The following is a 24,814-nucleotide window of genomic DNA, read 5'->3' on the forward strand; positions in this document are numbered from 1 at the left end:
AACTCATTACCTATTAAAATCGTAAAATAGCGAAGTTTTTACAATGTTTTTTTCTTTCTACATAAAAATTATCGTTTCCTTTGTATGTAAATAAAAATATTGGAATACATAAACGTATACATTTTAAAATCATCGACGAATATTTTGTAAATAAATCTCATATTATTGTCCATTTCTTTTTCAATCAATTTCGTTAATAATCGACTTAGATAAAAGTTCGTTTAAGATCTTGTTTCTTAATGTTGGCCCATCTGCTCCAAATTCGTGTCTCCTAATTGTTCTGGATAATTCCATGGTTGAATTTTTGCGGAACCGAATATGATAAATATTAAGAAGCCAAGAAATTGGGCAATGACAGTTATCCAAAAGACATATTTCCAACGTTCAAACGTGTGCTACATGAAACAAATTTTAGAAGAGATATTAAAAAAGAAAAAAAAATCATATATATATATATATATATATATATATGTATGTATATAAATATATATATATATTTTATTATCGCGCGAATATCATTAGAAATTATAATCGAGTATTATCACTATATAAATTTACAATTCAAATTTTCACAAAGATAAATATTTCTCTTTGTGCATAAATAGAAATGAGAATTATTAAAAATGTTTCGATAAATGACATTAATGATTAATAATAAATAACTACGTTTATAGAATTTCTTAAGTGTCTGGAGAAATATTATGAAAAGGGTTGAATGAGAAACTGTAAAATTCTAATCTCTCTTTCTTTCTAAGAAAAGATACGATCGAAGAAAAGAAAGATCGAAGGCGGAGTCAGTTCGGCCTTTTCGATGTTTCCTATTCGTGGAGTATCTAACGACTTTTAAAGCATCTCTTTACTCACCCCTTCTTCCATTAAAGCGCCCACCAAGGCTGGTAAGATGAATGCTGAAATTGTTCCTGGTGTATTCGTTATTCCCATAAGAATACCGGCGTAATTCGGTGCCAAATCGTTTTGATTGCAAAGATGACCGACGAATATTGCACCACCAATAACGATACTTAAAACCAAAAGTATCGTTGCGACTAAACGATTACATCCAATGTATATGATCGCTATGAGAAAGATGCAGGGTGGAATACTACCTGTACAAAGTATATAATCAATTTCATTAATTTTACATTTATATCTCATTTAAATTGGACGCTCGTATAAAAATGATTTTTATTCGTTTATTTTCAATCGTCATTCTTACAAAGTAATATTAACGTTACATCGAATATGTAAATAGGACAGAAATAATTTAAAAATTTATTAAATGATACTCACTTATGAAAACGGCAAGTTTTCTTGCCCCCGTTTGCGACCAAATACCTTTATTTCTTCCCCAATCTAATAATTTACCAAGCAGAGGATTAGTCAGGGAGTTTATTAAGTATGGCGAACAGGTGATCATCGCGTTCTAAAAAAGATAATCGAAAAAGAGAATTGATCGTGACGATAAATATAATATGTAAAATAATTCGATTGGATCATAAACGATACTCACGGATTTAATATCATATCGAAGAATTTTATTCATGTAAAGTGGCATTTGAGTTAGTAAGAAATACCAACAAAAGTTTCCAAGAGTATTAGTCCAGATAAGTGCCCAAAATGGTACAGAGGTAAAGATCGGTTTCCAAGGGACTTTTGTTTTTGCCGATTGTGGCGTACGATGACCATACGTGCTGACTATAAATGATCTTTCCTCTTCGGTTATGAATTTTTGTTTTTCTGGACAATCCTCGAAGAAATAATAAAAAGCTATACACCAAATTAACGGGAGTGTACCATGAATATAAAAGACAGCCTCCCATCCTAAATCTCTCAGAATTAAGCCGGATGTGAAAATCGATACAACAGTTCCTAGAGATGTTCCAGCGTAGATTATCCCAACCCACATACTCTTTTCCTCATAAACGATCCATTTTCCCAACAGAACGTTCACTATTGGAAGATTAGCGGCACTCATAACACCCGTTAGAAATCTGATGAATAGGAGGAGTGGCAAAATGCTTGCACAGATTGGCACGATGATCGTTAGAATTGCGTTGGATAATACACAAATCAGTAATACATTCTTCGTGTTAAATCTGTATATCAAAGTGTACAATTTCAATTGATTTTTATTATTATCATTGTTATTATTTATATTAAATTTAACAATAACTATCTTACTTCCGTTTGAAGGACAAATTTTTTTTATACTATTTATTGATTATCCTTTAAAATGAAAATAAATATTTGGATTGATAATAAACCGATAAAATATTCGTCATGAAACATTAAATATCGTGTTCACGTGATACGTAATCGTGTAGAAACGAATACTTACTCGTAGCACAAGGAAGTTCTATTGCTCATTAAAGATTCTATATTTGTACATTGCTCGTATGCCTAATTAAAAAAACCTCGACGATGAATTCTAGGAAGTGATTTTTTCTTTCCTTTTCCGTAAAAAAAATAATTTCTGTTTTTTTTTTTCTTTTTTCCTTTTCTTTTTTTTTTTTTCTCTTTTTTTCCTTTTTTTTCTAAAGCCAACTAAGATTCGCAAAGATTTATTCATTATAAGTACTCACCGATCGGAGAAATATCCCGAAGGAAACATTCCAATGAGATATCCTGCGAAATATATACTAATAACGAGTCCTTGCTGAGTGGTCGACCAACTAAATGGTCCTTCCAGATCTGTTGTCTCCTTTTCATCTTCATCCTCAAATTCAGGACACTCATTTGATGCCACGGATTCTTGAAGTTTCACCATACCAATTATAGCTGTCGCGATGTTGACCTTGAGACCGTAGATGATCATATTCGCAATGCAAAGCATTATCGCAAAGAGGTATCGAACTTTTTTAATCACTATCAACAAAAATATTTCACAGGGTTATATATTATACAATAATATAGAAAATATTAAGAAAAATATCATACAGATATTTAATATATATATATATATATATATATATATATATATATATATATATATATATATATATATAATAGATTAAAAGGTTAGGAAATGTCAAATGTCTGCTTTTTTCTTTCCCCCTTTTCCCTTCCCCCTCGCCCTTTCGATTTCACCGGCATATTTTTCCCCTCTAAAGAAATAATTTTCTAATTTTCATGGATTATTCATGAATATAACGTTAATAAATGCAAACGAAGAGCTTACTTGTTATTTATACGATGTCTCCCAAATGGATCTTCGAAATTTTCTTCTTTCGTAGTTGTCTCGATTATCTTGAAAGACGACAAATCATATCGATACTCGTTATTCTTATTTATATTTTTATCTTCGACAGATCGAAATCAATAATTATACTTCTATCCAAAGAGAAATCGAGCTTGATAATAATTATCAAACTATAACTGCATGACGAGACAAATGTTTCGTTTCTTCTCTAATATATCTTGTCTTTAATGATCGTCCTTGTATCTTCATATTATCATCACGAGATTAAATGGCTTTACAGATGAAAGAGAGAGAAAGAGAGAGAGAGAGAGAGAGAGAGAGAGAAAGAGAGAGGGAAAGTGCGAAAGAGAAACAAAGACGATCACGATGTGATAAAGTACACTTTCGGTCTCGTTCTGTGGCAGTCGATATTGTCAGTGTTAAAGCATGCGCACGCGCGCGCGTTTATAATTAATTCTCCGCGTGGGAACCTTCAAAGAAAGGAAAGAACCACTTGTTTATACGTCACAATAAATGATTCGGTTCATTGAATAATATATTCATAGTTTATTCGACATTCCCATTATATTTTGATTACCGTAAACGATCGTCAAAATATTTTCTAATACGTATCGATCAATGATATTCAGATAATCGTTAAATTAATAAGAGATTTTATTTCTATTGGTTGATAATATTGAAACAGCTATTCATAATCACGTTACCATTATTGGTCTTGTATGAATATTTATTGAAGAAATTTTTTTCACCCGACCTCATTGCATTTATTTATAACTGACGTTTGAATATTCCATTTCCTTTATAGTCATTGTCTTCATTATCTATTGTTCGATGTCTGTGTAATTCAAAAATTTTTAAAATTGAACGCTAATTTCGTATATACGTATATACGTACATACGTATTTATATTTATTTATTTATTTATTTATTTTTTTTTTTTTATTCGTACATATCTATATAGATAAGAATTCACGAAGACGAACGAATTTTTGAACAACGAATTATCGTCAAATAAATATTTACCTCTATACGCTTTATCTTTCTCGTAAAATATACATCCGTTTGTAATACATACGTAATCCTGTCTTTTTTCGTATTCCATCATAAGAGAAAATTTTATCGAATAAAAATGAATCTACCTATATATTCGTACATCCAAGTATATATACCGGGTGAACCATTTCAATCGTGAAATTAATTGAAAATCATTGTCGACGATTTTATTATATCGAAAATATTTTTCTCTCTTTCACATATACATACATTAATATAGATATTTCATATATACATACATTTTTGTATCCAAGTATATACCTGGTGAACCATTTTAAACGTGAAATTAATTGAAAATCATTCTGTCGATGATTTTTATTATTAATAAATATCAAAACTATTTGACTCCTTTCGTATAATTAATTAAATAACACTGATTGATTTTTCTTTTAAAATTATGATTTTGTAAGACTTTTAAATAAATGACAACCAATTGAGTTATACACGATTGACACTGTACATATACTGTGTATATATATATATATATATATATATAAGAATTTTCTTTGATCAACAATGATCATGTGATCATAAAAGGTCGTAATAAGTCATCGATCCGTTTTGCGTTGATAAATATTTCAGTATTATTATATTATCTATCTCGTTCCAAGTTGTCTATTTTTTTTTATTACATCTGATGAAACGAGATAAAAGAACATGATCTCATTATGAAAGAGTACATTCAATGTGAACGATGAAGGTCAAAGGAATTCTCTATGTATAGATAGTAAAATCGAGTTTATTACATTAGTTGATAATAATTCAAGTATTTTAAAAGTGAATATGTACGTACCAATCGAAATGAAAGATGATGATAAAATAGAAAGCGACGATTTTATTAATTATGCTTTTATACATACGATGTCTACGCATAAATCATCGTGTATCTCATTCTATTTCTTTCTCTTCTTTTGGATTCCTTTATGTAATTAAAAACTGTAAATAATGTATACGATTAGAAAGGAGAAAGCGAGTGAGTATTATAAATGATAATTGAAATACTAGAATACGAGAATAAATTAATGAACCGACAGTGTTAAAATGATATGTGGGATAAGAATGAAACTTTGGGAAAAAAATAAATTCAATATCTCATATGTATGAAGGTAAAAGCAAAAAAAAAAAAAAAAGAAAAGAAAAATTTACGAAACGTGTTGATCGAAATATGAATATTTTTCGAATGATTATAAATTCATAAAGAAATTTAATTAATTAATCTCTAACGATACTTACTTTCAAGATATCGACGATATAATAACACAATGGAAATTTTCTAAAATTATTTTATCAATGTTTATAACATAGTGCAAAACTTCGGTACACTAATAGCCTTACACGCTATGGAATAACGAAAGGAAATAAAAGTTTATTATCCGAGCAAGACCTTTCTTATCTAAAACACGTTTCATATACGATTATTCAGCCGGTTGTTCGCGTAAACTCTGTTTTCATCGTATATAAGCAACAACAGCTTCTCGTGAATTCTTTGTAATAAATGTTTGAACGTTCGATCGGCTACTTAATATTTATGGGGTGAGGATAATAGGATGCCTCTACCGGTGGGTCCACGTCCGAGCGGATGAAAAACGTTCTCGAGAATCTCTCAGACTCTTTTCTCTTTTTCTTTCTCCCACTACTTTTCTCGTCTACTTGTCTCACTCTTTTCACTTTTACACCAACAGCGAACAGCTTATCTTCAACATCCGACGGAAGTTCAAAATTATATTTTAGTACACTCGTATCGTTCTTCCTGGACGGAAATAAATAAAAGGCGAAACGATTAAAAGCATCAACTTATCAACATTATTATTGCATATTTGTATATTTTATTTTTCTTTCGAGGGTTTAAAGTTTATCGATTAAAAAAAAAAAAAAAAAGAAAAAAAAGAAAGAAAGAAAGAAAGAAGATACATTTTTAAATACATTTATTATGTCGAAAAGAATCAAGGAATTAGATTAGATTTCTATCTGTTAATCCAAGATCAAAATATTTTCACTGTCCATTATACTTTACAAGAAGTGACAACAGATCGACAGAGACACATAACAAAATGTTCCTCGAAATGAAGGTAAATAAAAGATGAACCGTCATCCTTTTAAATTTGGTTTCATTTTGACTTGTGTTGTTTCATTTATAAAATCCTTTTTTCATCTCACTGTCCGAAAGATTTTGTCTCATTAAAAAAAGAATACGTTGTGATTCACGTTGTGAGACGAAGTGAAATTTTTTTTAATATCATTAATGATTTCAACGTGTATTTATAAAATAAATTAAAAAAATATATATATAAAATAATAAAAATAAGTATATACAAACGTTCATATATATATATATATATATATACTTTTATATATTCTTAGAGTACATGATATGGTCAAGCTAATTATCACAAGCTAATTATCACAAAATTAGACAATGCCTATTGTCGTATAATAAAACATACAATAAAACGTACAATAAAACATTAAATTTTATATCCATTGTTAATATTCATACTAATTAACAAAAATGCTTTAAGGATTATGAAAACCGGATCCAAGCTCGAATCTAAATTAATGAAAGAGCTCGACGACGATAAGAGTGGGACAGAACAATGGTACACTTTCGGTTGCTGACCGATTAGATACAAGCAAGGCTCGAAAAGCTACCCGTTGAAAACCGGTTTCGAGAGGATTCAGAAGGGCAACCCTCGAGGCGCCGCATTGTACAGCAAAGCCGTTCAACTATTCCTCGAGTCTTTTGACTTCGACCCGCAATGTAAACATAGCCAAGTACCTTCTGAATCGAGCGACTTCTAAACGACGACGAAGACGAAGACGAAGATGATGGCTTTTTAACTTCTACAGAGCTCTCTCTCTCTTTCTCTCTCTCTCTCTCTCTCTCTGTCTTTCTTGTACGAAGGAATACCAATTAGTAGCTTCTGTTAATAAACGAGACCAGACAAGTTCGTTCTGCTTCCAAGTTTTTCGACCTTGGACTCTTATTTGTTGGCCGACCACCCACGATGTAAGGAAACCTGCATGATCGCCTGCTGTGAACATCTTCCAGTCATTAATTTCTGCTCTTTAGGAGATTCCAGAACATTATTAATTATCATTGATACGATAGATCGTATTGATGTTCTGTAGGTTTTTCTTTTTCTTTTTCTTTTTCTTTCTCTCTTGTTTTTTTATTTATTTTCTTTTTTTTTTTTTTTTATTACGTTTGCTATATTCGTATATGTAATTATCAATTCGACGGTCAAATGTATTTGAAATTATTAATTTTTCTTTTCTGTTTTTTTTTTTTTCAATTATTTATTTATCGGATAATTAGATTTGATGATTCGATGTTAATTAATATATATAAATATAACTATTATCAATCATTTTATATTTCATATTATATCGCGACTATTATATTGCGCGAATTCACAATAATAAAAGTTGCAAAAAAATATTTTAATGATGGACAATCATTGTCTTATCTTATTTCAATAATATTGTGAATAACGAGCTCAGATTATAGACATCGTTAAGATATCTTGAAAATAATAATCTTTCGATTTCTTTCAAAAGCAAACTTATTCTCATTGTTGTCTAGTCGATATCAATTATTATTATGACATCTTTTTTTTTTTTTTTTCTTTTTTGAAGAGAAACGAAATTATGATTTTACAGAGGATAGCTCACGGCTAAACTGATAAAAGACGAACGAATGGAAGACGTGATGGTAAAATTGTACATTTTCGCGCAAAGGTAAAGGAGACCTAAACCCAAAGATAGAGAAAGAAAGAAAGAGTGAGAGAGAGAAAAACAGAGAGAGAGAGAGAGAGAGAGAGAGAGAGAGAGAGAGAGAGGGAGAGAGAGAAAAAGAGTGGCTGATATATGCTCACATTAGTTATACGCAAGATGTATGAGTTTCTGCGGCGTCACTCTCCAGTCTCCTACTGTCAGATTCTAGCGCATTTCGTCTAACTCTCCCGACATAATCGGGACGACCCATATTTCCTCACCGCAATGCGTCAACCTCCACCCCTAGCGATTCCGTTTCGTACCTTCATTTTTCACAAGGTACCATCCTCCAAACCACCCCCCGTAACCATCCTCGTACGATCTTGCGCTGCCCAAATTCACCTTTCGTATCGTCCCGACTCCTCTCTATTCGTTTCTCTCTAACATTTACGGGGCACATTCTGCTTTCTCTCTCTCTCTCTCTCTCTCTCTTTCTCTCTTCCATTCGTATATACATATATATATATTTTTTTATATATAAAATATACATAAAGAATAGTATGTTCCTGAGATACGCAACGAGTAATTTCGTTGATTTATTAAAATTTAATTATTCCTACAACCTGGATATCGATGAAATTTATATAAATATAACAGTAACGCGAATTAAAAGTTTTATTGATGGAATTTTTGGAAAATATATTAGTTAACGTTAATAAAGCATTTTTATTTTGTATACAAATGTATAGGATATATGTGTGCTTATCGATAAATATTTCTCATTGTAATTAATATTATTTATGGTAAAAAAAAGTGATCAAAATTGGACACCTTCATCTATGTTGCATAATCAGCTTATTTTGTTATGTAAATGATGTATATTAATGAGGTCAGTGAAATGATTATTTTAAAATAATACTACGCAATCATATTCACTTATATGTTATTGAGATTTAATGAATGACGCGTTGATTTTTATACTTCGATATTATGAAATTATTTCAACGTGTCTTCGCTTCTATATATAAATTGATTTCTAAATTGTTAAACATTCATTTCTCATTTTGAATTTATAAATGTAGAATAGAAGCGACAATCAATATGTTTCCTTTTTTTTTTTTATTTAATTATTTCTAAAAATAGTAACAATGACATTTTGCCTAAAACAATTCTATTTCATAAAGTCAAATTCCCAAATGATAGTTCCAAAGTCGAAATATATTTTAATGAATAGTTCGATATAATTTGTTAACTTTTTTGATCATAAATGATAGAAAACAATGAGAGAAAGGAAAGATCATGATCTCATAAATCTCACGAAACGTTGGTAAAGATTGATAGAAGCAATGAGAAAAAATAATATCGGATGGAAAAAAAGTTGCTGATACATTGAAAGTTCCTTTGATGTGTTTGATACAATTTTGATGCGTTTATCCGATAAAAAAACATGATAAAAAATAAATACATTTTACTAACTAAAATGAAAACGTATTAAAATTTATTTTTATTACACTCAATTTCCTAAGTATTTTTATTATCTAAAATATATTTGTATTTAAATAAATCATTCTATTGCATAGTCAAATCAAAATCTATTTTAATTTTCTGCATAAAAAGAAAAAAACAAATATTTTTATCAGGCAGATTATTTAATATATCAGAACTAGGGGATCCGATTTTGGAACACTGTTTTAAAAACATTCATATCTGACACTTCATTAATTCGAAAATATTTTTCATTGTAATTTTTCATATGAATTCTGTCGATATATATACATATATATATATATATATATATATATATATATATATATATATATCTTTAGATAACTAATTGGAGAATCTTTTGCAGCTAAAAAATTAACTTTAACGTTAACATTAAGAAAGTTATTAGTTAACAAAAAAAAAAAAAAAAAAAAAAGAAAAAGAAAAAAACCAATCGGGAGCCTATTTTGATCTTCATCACATTTTGTCTTATTTATTATATAAGAAAATTTGTTTTATATATCATATAATTTATTAATTTTTTATAATTATATATTTTCAATAATAATTTATTAACTTTTATTAATTATATAATATAAATAAAAATAGGAATTAATTTTTTAATACAATATTACAAGTAATTTATGCAATATTTATAATCGCATGGTAACGAAATGTCATTGACGAGTTTCTTTTTTTACTCTTATATTTTCTTACGCATAATGGATCCATTGTTATTGACTGTTTCTAGTTCACATTTAATTAAAGCGCGCGTTTTAGCGAATGACTGAAATTAGTGGGTCAGACAGTATTCAACGTCAAAAGACCGAAGCGCGTTTCATTTCACGAATACTCAGATGAAATATAGTACTTTGTTTTGTTTCATTTCTTTTTTCTCTTTTTTTTTCTCTTTTTTTTTTTGTTTTTTTTCTTTTTCATAGAATTGCTTGCATAGAAAAGCGTGAATAACAAATTATCCTTAATAATTCCTTTCTTTTTCTTATTTCTTCAATTTTCTTTCAAACACCTGATAACAATCATTATGTTTGTGAACGTTCATAATTCTTTCTCTCTGTCTCTCTCTCTCCTTTTCCTTTAATTTAGTTTATCGCTTAATAATCCAAACTTCGAAGGAATTTGCGAAATATTTATAAAAAAAAAAATTTTATTGGTTTTATACAAGTAGAAATAATTTCACGTCCATTTAAACAAACTAATCATGATATAACTAATCGTTAGAAATCTCATCGTATCATATTGTATGTTCACACGTTCATACAAATATGTACATATGTATATACATATGTACGTTTCATTTAAAGTGATTACGACATATCAATATCACAAACTTACTATTTATTAGTTATTAATATCAAGAGAGAGAGAGAGAGAGAGAGAGTATACTAATATTAATATATTACTGACATTTGAACACATGCGTGAATGTCTAGTAAGCGTCATAGAGGATATTCGTATAAACATTGAGGATAATTTATCATTAGATATCATGTGAGACATGTCAAATATACACAAGATGTAAAAGTAAAATATAATTATCAGTGTAAGTGTCTTACGTCTCGTATTCGATCGTACGAAATATATGTGTTAATCTATATTTATACGTAAAATGAAATTAATAAGAAGATATATGAATGATAAAAGAAATATGAATGAATAAAAGTAATACGAATTTTAGTGTACATTGTGTTTGTGCGTCTGTGTTTATCTGTGATAAAAGGAAAGGCGAAGGAGAATGAATTTCTTCGTGTTCATTTCTTTTTTTTTTCTTTTTTCTTTTTTCTTTTTTTTTTTTTTTTTGAATATGGCACGATAGAGAGAAATAGAAAGAAAGAATGAAAGGAAGAGAGAAAGAAAGAGGAAGAAGAATATATGTATGCAAGAAGATATTATGGAGCCGATAGGTGCCACCGAACTACCATAAAACGTTTGTTTGCCTACAGAGTTTACACAGCTTTCACAGTCAACGTCGAGTCTTCCGCTCGACTCGGTTGTCGTTGAATGAAATACTAACGATGATGGATGACCAACGATCTCTTTCTCCTTTTACGTAAGCGCACGATAAAAAGGGAGACAAATAGATCGGTCGACGTACTTTAGGAAAAAAAAAAAAAAAAAAAAAAAAATTGAAAAAAGGAAAAGGGAGAGAGATCTTTAAGTCGAGAAAATAGAGTAAATTCTTTCTCATTTCTTTAGCCACAAAGCGCTAGTTTCGAAATTCAAATCGTATCCGAAGAAAAGTTTGTTAGTCTTATGCTCTCTCTCTCTCTCTCTCTCTCTCTCTGTTTGTCTGTCTGTCTGTCTATCTGTCTTTCTCTCTCTTTTTTTTTCCGTATCTACTTTCCATTCCCTTCTCATTTTTTTCCACGTTTACTCTTTTTTCCCGTCTCGAGAAAAACGTTGAAACTTTCAATGCGACGTAACGACGTACGAAAGTTTTTCCTTTTTCTCTTTCTCTCTCTCTCTCTCTCTCTCTCTCTCTCTCTCTCTTTCACGTAATCCACTTTTGCTAGGAAGAATTCAAACAAAAATTAAAATGATTAACGATTCATGGAATTCGTGAAATATATACTTTTTCTATTTAATTCGTACGATCTAATAGATATCTCTACTTACAACTATTGGGATTTTTCTCGATTCCCGATCGTATTATCTATAATGAGCTCGTTATAATATTACAAGTAAAATGAAATTTAATGTTGGAACGAATGAAAGAGAAGTGGCGTGTTTAAATGTTCGAAGAACGTTTCATTGACCTTAGATGGTGTCAGCATCTTTCTCTTTCCTTCTCTCTCTCTCTCTCTCTATTTCTCTTCCTTTCTCTCTCTTTCTCATATCTAGTATCTTTCACGGTTTAACAGAGTGAGAGGAAAGATAGGAGAAAGGGAATGAGAACTTCCAACCCTTCCTCTTATCGCATTAAAAGTCGACGGGCCGACATCTGGACAGGCATTTCGATTTCACCATCCTATGGAACACACCATTGCTCTTTCCTTTTCTTTTCTCTCTCTCTCTCTCTCTCTCTCTCTCTCTCTCTTTTCTTTCTTTCTCTCTTTCTCTTTCTTTCTTTTAGATCGAAAAGCGAAACGTCTTTTCGATGTTAGATGAGAACGATATGATCCTCTTAATGTGTCCGATGGCTTACCGGCATTACGATAGCCAATCCCCTCTCTCTTTTTCTTCGTCCTGACTCCAACTCCTTAAGGCTCTGCTCGGCTTAGTCGAACGAACGAAGCCCTTCTAAACGTCCACTGACACGCATATCGATGTCTCGCGCATAGATTTTCATATTTTAATGGTCATTCGTCTCGGTTACAAAGATACAGAACGCTTTTATAACTTCGAGACCCCATAGTCGATTCGTTCCTTCTTCACTTCAGTTTTCTTATCTTCTTTTTTCTTCGAGAATTTTTCTTTTTCTTTCTTTCTTTTTTTTTTTCTTTTCTTTTTTTTTTCAGTAAGTTAAAACATTAACGATGAAAATTTTCGACCGTGAAATAAGGAGGATATGGGCTTTTTTCTTTTCTTCTTTTTTTTTTCTTGTTTTCTTTTTTCTGTTTTTTTCTTTTTTTTTTTTTTGTAACGTTTATATATATATATATATCTATTCGATGTTAAAATTAATTAATTGGAATGGTTTTATTTATTTATTTATTAAAAAGATTTTATATAAAATGATGTACATGTTTCTTTGCTAGTAAATTTTCATAATAAATATGATCGACATTGAAATTATAATAAAATATATATTATTTTATAATACAAGATTGTCTTTTCTTAATATTTTTTTTTGTTTTCTTAATTATTTGTAATTATTTCTTAAAATTGTAACAATGAGATGTTGTCTAAAAAGATTTTATTTCACGAAATCGGATTCACAGATGTTCCAAAATCGAAATACATTTCAATGAATAGTTTCATGGTTAATTCGTTAACTTTTTGATTATAAATGATAGCAAACAATGAGAGAAAGGAAAAATCATGGTCTCATGAATCTCACGAAACGTTGGTAAAATTGTTAGAAGCAATGAGAAAAATGAAAATGGGATGGAAAAAAGAGTTGCTAAAACATTGAAAGTCATCAATAATTTTGATACATTTGATACAATTTTGATGCGTTTATCCGATAAAAAATATGATAAAAGATAAATACATTTTACAAACTAAACTAACACAACATATAAAAATTTATTTTTATTACATTCAAATTTCTTAAGTATTTTATCTTATCTAAAATATATTTGTATTTAAATAAATCATTCTATTGCTTAATCAAAAATTTTTTTGCCATAGAAAAAAACAACGAACATTTGAATATTTAATAATAAAAATTATCTTTTCATTTATATATTACTCCTTTTGTTTGTTTATCTTTTTTTTTTTTTTTTTTTTTTTTTTTTTTAACATATATCCAAATTTCTTATTAATTTCTTTGTTAGAAATATACTGTATCAAAATACATGGAGTAATTCATTTCCCGTGTTAGTCGTTCAATTTCTAGGAACTCGTATTGTATAGTTATAGCAAAAACGAGAATAGCACGTGTTTCAGGGAGCTGATTGTCTCTCTCTCTCTCTCTCTTTCTCTCTCTCTCTCTCCCTTTCCTACTAATAGACCTTCTAGCGAGGCATTTACACATCGTCTCCATCCTCGCAAAACTAAACCTCGCGATTCTCGTGTGAAATCACCGTCGCGATATACCCAGATATACCAAGAAGAGGAAATCAGATCGCCGTTCTCCCGACGACGTGCTATGAGATTTCGACGAGGTAAAGCCAAGTAAGCACATTTGTAAGCCAGAGAGACATTATAATATTCCCCCGTTCTAAAGCAGAGCTTTGTGCTTCTTCGAAAGTAGATAGGCAAGCAGGCAGGCAGGCAGGCAGGCAGGCAGGCAGGCAGGCAAGCAAGCAAGTAGGCAGGCAGGAAGGAAGGAAGGAAGGAAGGAAGGAAGGTAGGAACGATGAAGAAATGAAGGAAGAAGGGAAAGGACAAGTCAGAAGGGATGCAGGAAGTGTGATACTCGTCTTGTTAGTAGCACAAGATGTCCTCATTATCGCGACTGACGGTGATGATGATGCAGGGACCACGAAGACGTGAATTCCTGACTACTCGTCTTGGATAAACGAGTGGAACTCGTACGAAGGTAGAAATTGGTTGACTGGGATGCTGTGAGAATCGTTCTCTCCCTACTTTATTTCCTCTCTCTCTCTCTCTTTCTCTCTAATTTTCTCTGTTTCTCTCGTTCTCGTTCTTCTACTCTCTTGGAAAACGGGACGGAAGAGCTTAAACTCGTTAAGAGGATCCTAAATTCTCGAGAAAACGGAACGACGTCGTGGACACGCTCCTGAATTCCTTCGTAATCTTCGCCTTTAGTACCACGAACGTTGTTTTGCTCCATGACAAAACTATTAAACGTTTCGAATTATAGTTTTATTATCCTACATTTACCATTTTATTCCTCCGATAAAATACTTTCCGATCGTATTTTATCGATATCTTTATCAAAATTATAAAATCGATTCGATCGTACATCGTATATATATACATATATATATATATATATATATATAGTTATGTATTTCATATATATACACACACATACATATATACATAGATATACATACATACATACATATGTATATGTATATATCTATGTATGTATATCCCGTTGCAAATCAAATAGAATTGGAACGAGTGTCCAGACGATATACTTCACTTCGTCGGAAAGTTCTCCGAGTGAGTGATGGAAACAGTTCGCATAAAATCGATAGGACGTACTTTGGGGGATCAGAGTACAGAGACAGAGCAGCGTACTTTGGGGGATCGCTCGTTTCATGAAGCCAGCAGCACTGGTGTCAGTTGCAATCAGTGATCCTCTTCGGTGGCTTCGGCTTAACGTCAAAGGTGTTTCAGTCCGGTGTCTCCTTGGATCGTTTACCACGAATACAACGTACTCACTCGTTGAAGTAGTTGATTTCTACGATATTTAACGAAGCAACAGTATTATAATCAATTTATTTGATCTCCCATTTTGATCCATTATCAAATTTATTTCCTATGAACGATTTTGAGATATAAAATAAACGATAAATTTTCAATATGATATAGATATAGACTCAGTAGCTTATTATATTTGCTTCGATACAAAAAAAAAAAAAAAAAAAAAAAAGAGAAAAAAAAAGAAAAATTAAAAACAGAACAAAATGCTATGCAATGCCTGTTATTTATTTATTTTCTTTTTTTTTTTTTTTTTTTTTTTTTTTTTTTTTATTTGCTACATTTTTGTTTCATGATCATTATTCGTAGGAGGGAGGGTAGAGGGGAGGGGGCTGAATCTAAGATGCCGAGAAGCCAATTGAAAAGTAGATGGCAAACTCGTTAGAATATTTAAACATCTTGTATTGAAAATTCGACCTACTTTGCTCGGGCAAGTTGACCGGAAAGCTTTGGATGAATGCGCTTCTCCCTTGTGTCCGCCGAGGCGAGTAAATAAGAAATCACGGTGCGATGGGAAGTAAACAGAGGTGAGTGAACGAAGCAAAAGAGAGAGAGAGAGAGAGAGAGAGAGAGAGAGAGAGAGATAGCGTGAAAACCAGGTCAGAAATTTCTCCGGTCGTGTTGTGAAGACAGGCGAAACATGAGTAATCTGTCGCTCAGTATTTGTAAATAATTTAACAAATAAATTATTTAGAAGCAGAAAGAAATACGAATATTTATTTACGGGTATCAAATTTTCTTACAAAGACATTTCGCATTAGATTCTATTAAAAGAACGAAAAATACGAGAGTGAATTCTCTCATTCATATGTGTGTTCACGTTAGCGCGCACAAACCTGTATACACATAACACATAAACGAACATTCGAATTTAATTCCGATAATCTTGAATTTCGTGCTTTTGTGTGTACTCTCAAAAAAAAAAAAAAAAAAGGAAAAAAAAGAAAAAAAAAGAAAGAAAAAAAAATAATATGCCTTCAACGAATAGAAAATTGAAGAACTCTTAAAGATCTCTCTTTCCTTATCCAATTATAATATTTATCTCACGAAACATTAGAATATTATCGCGATGACTTATAGTATCGACATTACGTGGGATAATTCTATCAACGTTAAATATATTAACGATCGACGTGTTCCATTGGTTCTAAGAATATTAACAATATCTATCTACTTTAGATTACATCATAATTTCAAAAACTAACAAAGCTTCACTTTGTGAGTTAAAGTTCCACGACGTATTATAAATTCAATGGAGGCCAAAGTTTCCGTTTCTCTCTCGTCGATGCAATCTTGATCTTTTTCTTTCTTCATATCTATCCATCTCTCTCTCTCTCTCTCTCTCTCTCTCTCTCTCTCTCTCTCTCTCTATCTATCTCTCTATCTCTCTGTCTTTCTTCCTCATGGTATTATGATGAATATCTAGAGAAACATAACAGAGAGTATTTTATACATCGAGGATATAAATAAATGCATAAGGGCAAGAAAATGTCGCTTTTAATATCACGATATCTTTCGAATCTGAACTCCCTTGGGATCCCGCGGTGAGACGACAACAACAACGGCTTTGCCTTATTTTTCTGTTCTATCTTTTTTTTTTTTTTTTTCCTTTTTTTTTTTTTGTTGCTCTTTTTTTTCTCTTTTCTTTTCTATATAGAATAAGGTACGGTTTTCTACCTTACATTTGGCCACGATAACATACCAACGGACTCGGTGCGTTGTCTCTTTGTTCGATAACGATCTATTTCGATCCGCAAACTGCAAGTATTCTTTTCACTTTGTGAATCGCGAAACGGACCCAAAGGATATACCTAAACAAGCGTTACGTGAGCGATCGAAATGGTCCAGTCGTTTTCTCTCTCTCTCTCTCTCTCTCTCTCTCTTTCAAGTTTCTTGGGTCTCCATTGCATGTAAATGTGATTCCACTGAGGGTAAGACACGAAGAACGTAAGGTCGTCCGAGAGAATGAATCCACGATCGAAAATCTCTGTATAGATCATTCGATTCACTAAATGAAAAAGTTTAAAGAGAAAAAGTAAATAGAGGGAGAGAGAGAGAGAGAGAGAGAGAGAGAAATATAGAAAAAAAAGATTCAGAAAACTTGATAAGTTGCAACGTATTTATACAGAACAGTAGATTTTTCAATGAGTGATAAGAATATCGAACTCCTTTAAGATTCCTTCGTAGAAAAATTTTAATTTGAATTCCGTAAGATTTTTTAAAAGGATTCTTGAAATTTCCGCGAGAGTTCACAATTTTAAGAATCTAGTAGTTCGATGTGGTATAGTTATGAACTAAAATGTAAAGGAGAGGAGTTTTGTATACTGACGAAAAAATATTCGTGAATGTATTATAGAATTTGTCAAAAAAATTTTTTATAGAATAAGACCGCCATCTCATTCGTCGTAATATTTATTTCATCGAAAATATTCAGTAAATTTATATACATACGATATCGAAACTCGATTCTAATAGAAAGTAAAATGAATAATACACATTTACAACGTAATAATTATATCGAATCAAATGAAAATGATAATAAAATGATGTATTGCATCTTATGGATTGTAATTAAATCGTATAGCGTTCGTAAATTTGTCTTTCCCTTTGAACGCATTAGAATATAATAATAGATTATTATAATGTATAGTAACGAAATTATTTCTGTAGGAAAGTTTAATATCGAACAAGTAAGGACTCAAATAATTGTCGAACGAGGAAAACAAAAAGGAGAGAAAATGTATCGAGTAGGTAATGTCATCTTTCTTTTATCCTTCTTTCTTCTTTCCCTTTTTTTTTTTTCATTTTTTCTTCATCATCTTCCTCGTTGCAGCACAAGCGGTATGCTCTTCTTCGTCTCTCTCTCTCTCTCTCTCTCTCTTACTCTCCTTCAGGCTGTGTCTCGTTACTCCTCTTCTCGCTAGTTTCAAGTCTACAAGTTTATTACTCGTGTTACTTTTGCCGTTGCTCTTATTAAACGTAACGAACATTCCTTCTTGGTATGCCGTACCTCATCCATCGTTCTGATTTTTCTTTTACTCCATAACGTGTAATAAATGTTTTATAAACGTTGACAATGTTAACGAACGAAATATATCAACGAATATAATACATGTCTTTTTATCGTTTAGTTTGAAACTATAATATATTCTTAAATCGAGAAATTATTTGTATCTTGTACAAATGAAATTGTTTATTTCTTAATATTCTCAAATTCAATGTCAAAAGTATTTATTAACGAGAGAAAAAGAATTTATTTAATAATTTTAATGAGAAAAAAAAAAAAACAAAAAGAAGATATAATAAATAAATCAATCAATATATTTCTCTGTACTTTCTACGTTCGATAAGGATCATATAAGATCGAATATTTTATAAAATTCCTGCTCGTTAATTATTATATGTTCGTTCGCTTTGATCAGACAATTTTAATGGGAATTTCTCTTTATTCCATTTAATAGAAAATATTTTTAAGAAGAATTGATATTATACTGAATACGAAGACACGCTGAAAGTATTCGTTCATTCAATTCAACAAGTGATCATTGTAGAGAGAAAAAAGAAATAGAAAAAAAATAAAAAGAAAAGAATAAAAAAAAAAAAGAGGGGGGGGGGGAAGGGCAAGGGAAAAGAAAGAAAGAGAAAGAGAAAGAAATTCGAAACTTTTCTTCTCTGGCAAAAGGTCAATCTGACTTTTCTACACTTCTCGTCAATGATCCTGGCTCTGAAGTAAGTGGTATCAGTTTGAGAATACTACTTCGCGTAAATCGAGCTTTCTCGTCGAGGAAAAAGAAGGCCACTCCTTCGAAAGTCTCTTCGTCTACTTGTATCTATCCTGATGGTTCTCACGATAACGCGACTTCTTCGAAAATGTTTCCTCTCTTTCTTTATCATCGAGGAAAGATTTACTGGTTCGAAGTCCTTCGAAAATTTGTCTCAAGTTATTGTCGGACAATTCTTAAACGTTACTAAAAAATTTATGTACATGATAGAAACAAGGACAAACGAAGTTTCTTCGAAACTCAAAATACTTCCCTTCTCTCACTACCGTTTATCATCTTTTGTTGAGTATACTACGCGTTGGATGATGCCAAAGAAAGGATAAGAAAACTCCTTTCTGCATTCGTTTACCGCAAATAGGGAAGAATGAAGAATGACAAGAAACGAAGAAGAAGAAGAAGAGAGAGGGAGATAGAAAGAGAGAGTAAAAGATAGTATAAGAGAGAGAGAGAGAGAGAGAGAGAGGGATGACACGTCGATATTCACGCATGTACACTCTAGTATACATTACATTTGTCACATATATGCATACTTACACTCTTTCAATCACATATACGTATATGCACTTGTACGAACATATAGTTAAATGTACGAAGGAGTAGAATGCACGTCGCGTTTCTTCTCACGACGTATCCGAGCAAGCGTATCTCGCATTACGTATTATTCCGTGGAGCATTCTCCGTTTCTCTTTTCCTTTCTCTCCTTTCTCTACGACGCGACGTTTCTGTCTGTATATTCATCTTCACTGAAAACAAGAAGAATTCCTTTTACACCAGTGCCATCTATTTACAATTCCTTTCTTACTGTAAAGAAACTTACGTATACGGGACATTTCCATTACGTCGTTTAAAAGGTCGCCACGCGCTTATTAGCGCGTAAACAAAAATAAGAAAAATAAGAGAGAGAGAGAGAGGAAAAAAAACAATCCTCATTCGCACATCGCAATTTCGATTTAAACAAAATTCATCAATCAACGATATTTCTCATACCAAGAGAAATAATTTTAATGAAAACGTAATCATCATTTTATTATTTTGCTAAGAAACATACTTGCTTCGATCAACATTTGTATCATTTATTCTACAATAACTTAGCGATATATATATATATATTTCAATTATTTATGTTTATTATAAAAAGCAAATGTATGTATATTAAATCTAAATAATACAGTAAACTAATTCCTTCGAAATATATCATCTTCTATATTGAAAAAAGTCACTATCTATTGTTCATTTATCAGAAACATAAGAAACTAATTTGCAAGTTTATATTTTAAAAAAAATTAGTATACCTTGTCTGATGATTTTAATCTACTTAAATTAACTTGATTTGTTAACTATAGTATAAAACCAGATTTGATATATTTAAAGCATAGATTTGAATATTACGAAGTATATATTTGATATATTACAATGATTTATGATGTAGTTAATACACATTATAAATAATTAATATATACATGTATTCTATAAACATCTCGTAAATTTTATAGAAATATTGAAAAAAATTAAAGATCAATTTTTAATCAATTATAGAAATAATTTATAAAATTTTCCATTGACTATTCTTATTTTACAAATCGAGTGAACTTATAACTACTTTTTTTTTTTTTCTTCGTTTCTTTTTCTCATATAATAATGAACTTATTTTAATTTATTAATTAGAATTATTTATCTTATCATCTAATACACGTATAATTCATTGAAACATTTGGAAGATATAAAAACGTCAAAATGAGCTTCAATGATCGATATTAATCGCTTTGTTTCAAGTTAATAAAAATCTTCGATTAAGATACTCCTTATTTTATGTTCAAAGTCATATTTCATTGTTGCTTCAACATAAACTTACGTATTGTATAATTAATATTGAAATAAATAGCTTAAGAAAATTATATCAATTAGTATTATTTGATATTCATGATAAAAGATATAAATTTTTCAAATTAAAGCCGATAACAATAAAATGCAATAATATTATATTAATCTTCAATAAAGAAAGTAGTGATTAACGAAATTGTAAAAGCTAAAACGTAGATCGTAAAGCTTGAGTTTAAGAAAAATTGCATACAAAGTGAAGAGGGAATTTATTTCTTTTTATTCAAGGAAGAACCTTGACGTGGTATCGGTCTCAGTAGTTCTTACTCTTCTCGGCAATAAAATCTCGCTATCTCGAAATCTCCGTTTGCGGACAGGGAAGAAGCTTTTACAAGAAACGAAGAGAATCGTTAAGAAATACTCCCCGTTTTCTCTTCTCCGCATCAGAAAAGGAAAGATTCTCCTTTTCCTCCGTCGAGTTTTCATCAAACTTTCTTCACGCAACTTCCGCCACTTAAGAATCTTATCCTTTCGTGGACTCTCTCTCCCTCTCTCTCTCTCTCTCTCTCTCTCTCTATCTATCTATCTATCTATCTATCTATCTCTTTCTCTCTTTATCATTCCCTTTATCTTTCTCTTTCTATCTTTCTCCCTCTCTCTCCCTCTCTCCCTCTCTCTCTCTCTCTCTCTCTCTCTATCTCTTTCTCTTTCTCTTTCACTCTTCTCGTCCCTCGAAGTTAAAGTTTCGTGAACTATGCTGAAAATGCGACTTCGGTTACGTTGCATCTCATGACGCTGTAATCAAACGCTCGGAACTTGTGAACTGGGTTAACTTTTCCAACCTCGGTCCCTTTATCTTAAGATGAATCATTTGCTATTTGTCTCTCTCTCTCTCTCTCTCTTTCTCTCATTCTCTCATTCTCTCATTCTCTTTCTCTTTCTCTTCCTCCATCTCCTTTTACCTCTCCTTCTCACTATCTGACGGAAAACGCGATCCTTGTGCTGACGGACTCCATAATTCCCGAGTATTATCCTCTTATCTGATTACACAACGTCCTCCGTGTAATCCAGCACACATCGATATATCGGATCCTCGTTGATCCTGTTCTCAATCGTAATACCAATCTACGTTACTCGGGACAAAGATAATTATCGTACGCGTTCGACAAAGAAATTTCTTTTCTTTACCTTTGTCTTCGTTAAAAAAAAAAAAAAAAAAAAAAAAAAAAAAAAAAAAGGAAAAGAAAAAAGAAAGAAAGAAAGAAAGACAAAGAAAACAAGAAAAGAAAATACGAGGGAAAGAGGAAAAGTCGTGAGAAGGAAAAAAGGAAATAAATTGTCTTTTGAAAAAAGGAAAAAAAACATTTCGAAGAAGATGCATTATAAAAAGTCGAATATCGTCGAGTGCTTCCAATTAGCCAGATCTCGTATTTTTCTTTTTCTTCACTTTTTTTTTTCTTTTCTCTCTCTCTCTCTCTCTCTCTCTCTCTCTCTCTTTTTCGTGTAACGTTTCCCTTCGAGGTAATATTCGATCCAAAAAGCGGTACTACGGAATATGTACGAAATTCTTTAGAATTCCAGGGGCAACGCTTTTCAACGCGCGTGCTACGCGTTCGAACAGAGACGTTGGGTGCTTCAGTCGGTAAGCTTCAGGTAGAGAAGCTCAGCTGGAGGCTTTTTGCGCAAGGAAAAAGCTCAGCTGAATTGTCTCGAAAAAATGTCGTCATCGTTGGATATCAAATGCACCGGGCTCTTTCCTTGCTGCTCGATTTTCTTCTTCTTTTTCTATTACTTCCGTTTCCATTTCTCTTTCTCTCTCTCTCTCTCTCTCTCTCTTTCTTTTTTTCGTTTTATCGTTCTCTTTCATTCTTTTTTTTTTTTTTTTTTTCTATTTCTTTCTTTCACAAAAGCATATATGGCAAACGAAACGCCAGCAACCAGTCTCTCCATCCTTCCACCAACTTCAACACTCTTTGGATAGGTACGCACTTGCTGCTCGAGTGGTACTCCTCGTGAGACCAGGCAGACGACGAGAAAGAAAAGGAAAAGAGACAGAGAAATATAAAGAGAAAGAAAAAGAGAGAGAGAGAGAGAGAGGGGGGGGGGGGAGAGAGTGAAAGAGAAAACGATTCGTGTAATGGCGACTACGTCAAGCGTTTTCTCTCTCTCCGAGATTTTCATGAAACGAGAACGAAACCGACGATGAGGATGGATGCCTACGGTTTTCGAACTTTTCTACCTACCATGTTGGCCAAGAATTTTACAGAGAAAGGAAGAGGCAACTGCATCCCCCCCCCCCTCATCATTCTCTCTCTCTCTCTCTCTCTCTCTCTTTATCTTTCTTGTTCGTCCTTGCGATTTCGTTCCTTTTGTCGTCTAGCTTTTGCTCTGCACAGATATTGTAGTTCTTTTTAAAGGGTAAAAAAAAAAAAAGAAAGGAAGAAAAAAGAAAGAAAGAAAGAGAAAAAATGTTGCTTCCCATTTCAACGTCTTTCCCATCGAACGAATTTAAAATATTGATTTTCAATCTTCGAATTTATTTTAACAAATTCTCATTGGCTTGATCTCGCACAACATTTGATCTTAAATTTTTCTTTTCTTTTTTCTTTTTCTTTTTCTATTAATTGAAATAATTTCAATATTCACGAAATTTTGTTCATTTATGAAAGACGGATTCAAGAATATAATCCGAATTGAAAGAGAATGAAATTAACATTCCGTTTGAGATCGACGTTTGATTTTAACAGGACGACAGGATATTAGAGTGCTAAATGCGAAGGAATTTTGCTTAGGAACACTGTCCTTCTCTCTCTCTCTCTCTCTCTCTCTCTCTTTCCCGTTAGCTCGATTCCCTTTACACGAGTTCTCTCATGCAATCTTGCTAGCAGGAGATAAGACTAATTACCATTGTATCTACGGAGAATGGCTTGTGAACCGCTATACTAGCATCCTAACTTAACTTCTAATAACATCGTCAACAGTCAACAAGCTGCGTGCACGATGAACCGGTTAAAGGCGATCGTACTTCGTGCAACGGAATAAAATCATAAATTAATTATTTACTCATCTTTATGTAATGAGAATTTTAATGAGGGATCACGAAGAGAAAAAAATAAATAATATCTTTCTATGAAAATATTATTATTCGTAATTGTTTCATCATTGATAAAGTTAAGACGTTGATAAGATTTATCGTTTATAATTTATTTACAGATAAAATATGATTTATCGAAAGATCAAACGTGTATCATTTATCGGGTAAGAAGAAAATTAATGAAGTAATGAATTAAATATAAAATGAAAAATTAATTATATAAAATGATAATTTTATATTTACTTTACAATTTGAATAATATTGACGATTGAATCGACTAGAGAAATTTTTTAAAGTTTCTACCTTTCGTCATAACTTTCGGTCAGCTCTTTAGAGCTTATCGCCCTTTATGGACCAACGATGCAAGAAACTAGGCTAACGCGACTTCTCCGACGGACCGGCTTGCATCGATCTAAAGAAGTATAGAGAATCCCGATGTAAAGACGTCACCGAAGCGAGGAATGAAGAACGTACGAATAGGCAGAAATGGAGGATAAGAGAGAAAATGGACGCGAGTATCGAAAGAAAAGAAGAAAATAGGAACGGGAAGGAAACAGGAACGGAAATTGAAGTGGACAGTGACTGAAGAAGGAAACGTGCTCATCTCTCAAAGGCAGACGTCCGTTATTGGGCCACTGGGCCATCGCTTGA

The 24,814-nt window shown here is 31.7% G+C and overlaps 2 protein-coding genes across 11 annotated transcripts in view; one reads left to right on the forward strand and one right to left on the reverse strand.

The window, feature by feature from the left end:
- LOC124423103 (teneurin-m) overlaps window positions 1-24,814 on the forward strand; it is a 628,739-nt gene that overhangs the window by 147,923 nt on the left and 456,002 nt on the right. The window lies entirely within an intron of this gene.
- Window positions 1-24,814, reverse strand: part of LOC124423106 (sialin-like) — a 33,676-nt gene that overhangs the window by 1,580 nt on the left and 7,282 nt on the right. Inside the window, exons 1-7 of one of the 6 annotated variants that reach the window (XM_046960501.1) lie at window positions 5,046-5,064; window positions 3,179-3,246; window positions 2,583-2,865; window positions 1,511-2,096; window positions 1,291-1,423; window positions 865-1,106; window positions 1-395 (exon numbers count right to left, since the gene is read on the reverse strand). The exon at window positions 1-395 is cut by the window's left edge and continues 1,580 nt beyond it. In XM_046960501.1, coding sequence (XP_046816457.1) covers window positions 237-395; window positions 865-1,106; window positions 1,291-1,423; window positions 1,511-2,096; window positions 2,583-2,865; window position 3,179 — 1,404 coding nt within the window. In that variant the 5' untranslated portion in view covers window positions 3,180-3,246; window positions 5,046-5,064 and the 3' untranslated portion in view covers window positions 1-236. Of the gene's footprint in view, window positions 396-864; window positions 1,107-1,290; window positions 1,424-1,510; window positions 2,097-2,582; window positions 2,866-3,178; window positions 3,670-4,491; window positions 4,620-5,045; window positions 5,065-24,814 lie in introns of those variants that run through there. The other 5 variants (XM_046960497.1, XM_046960500.1, XR_006942007.1 and 2 more) reach the window with 5 other exon arrangements.

Source organism: Vespa crabro, chromosome 3, assembly GCF_910589235.1.
Source record: "Vespa crabro chromosome 3, iyVesCrab1.2, whole genome shotgun sequence".
NCBI lineage: Eukaryota > Metazoa > Arthropoda > Insecta > Hymenoptera > Vespidae > Vespa > Vespa crabro.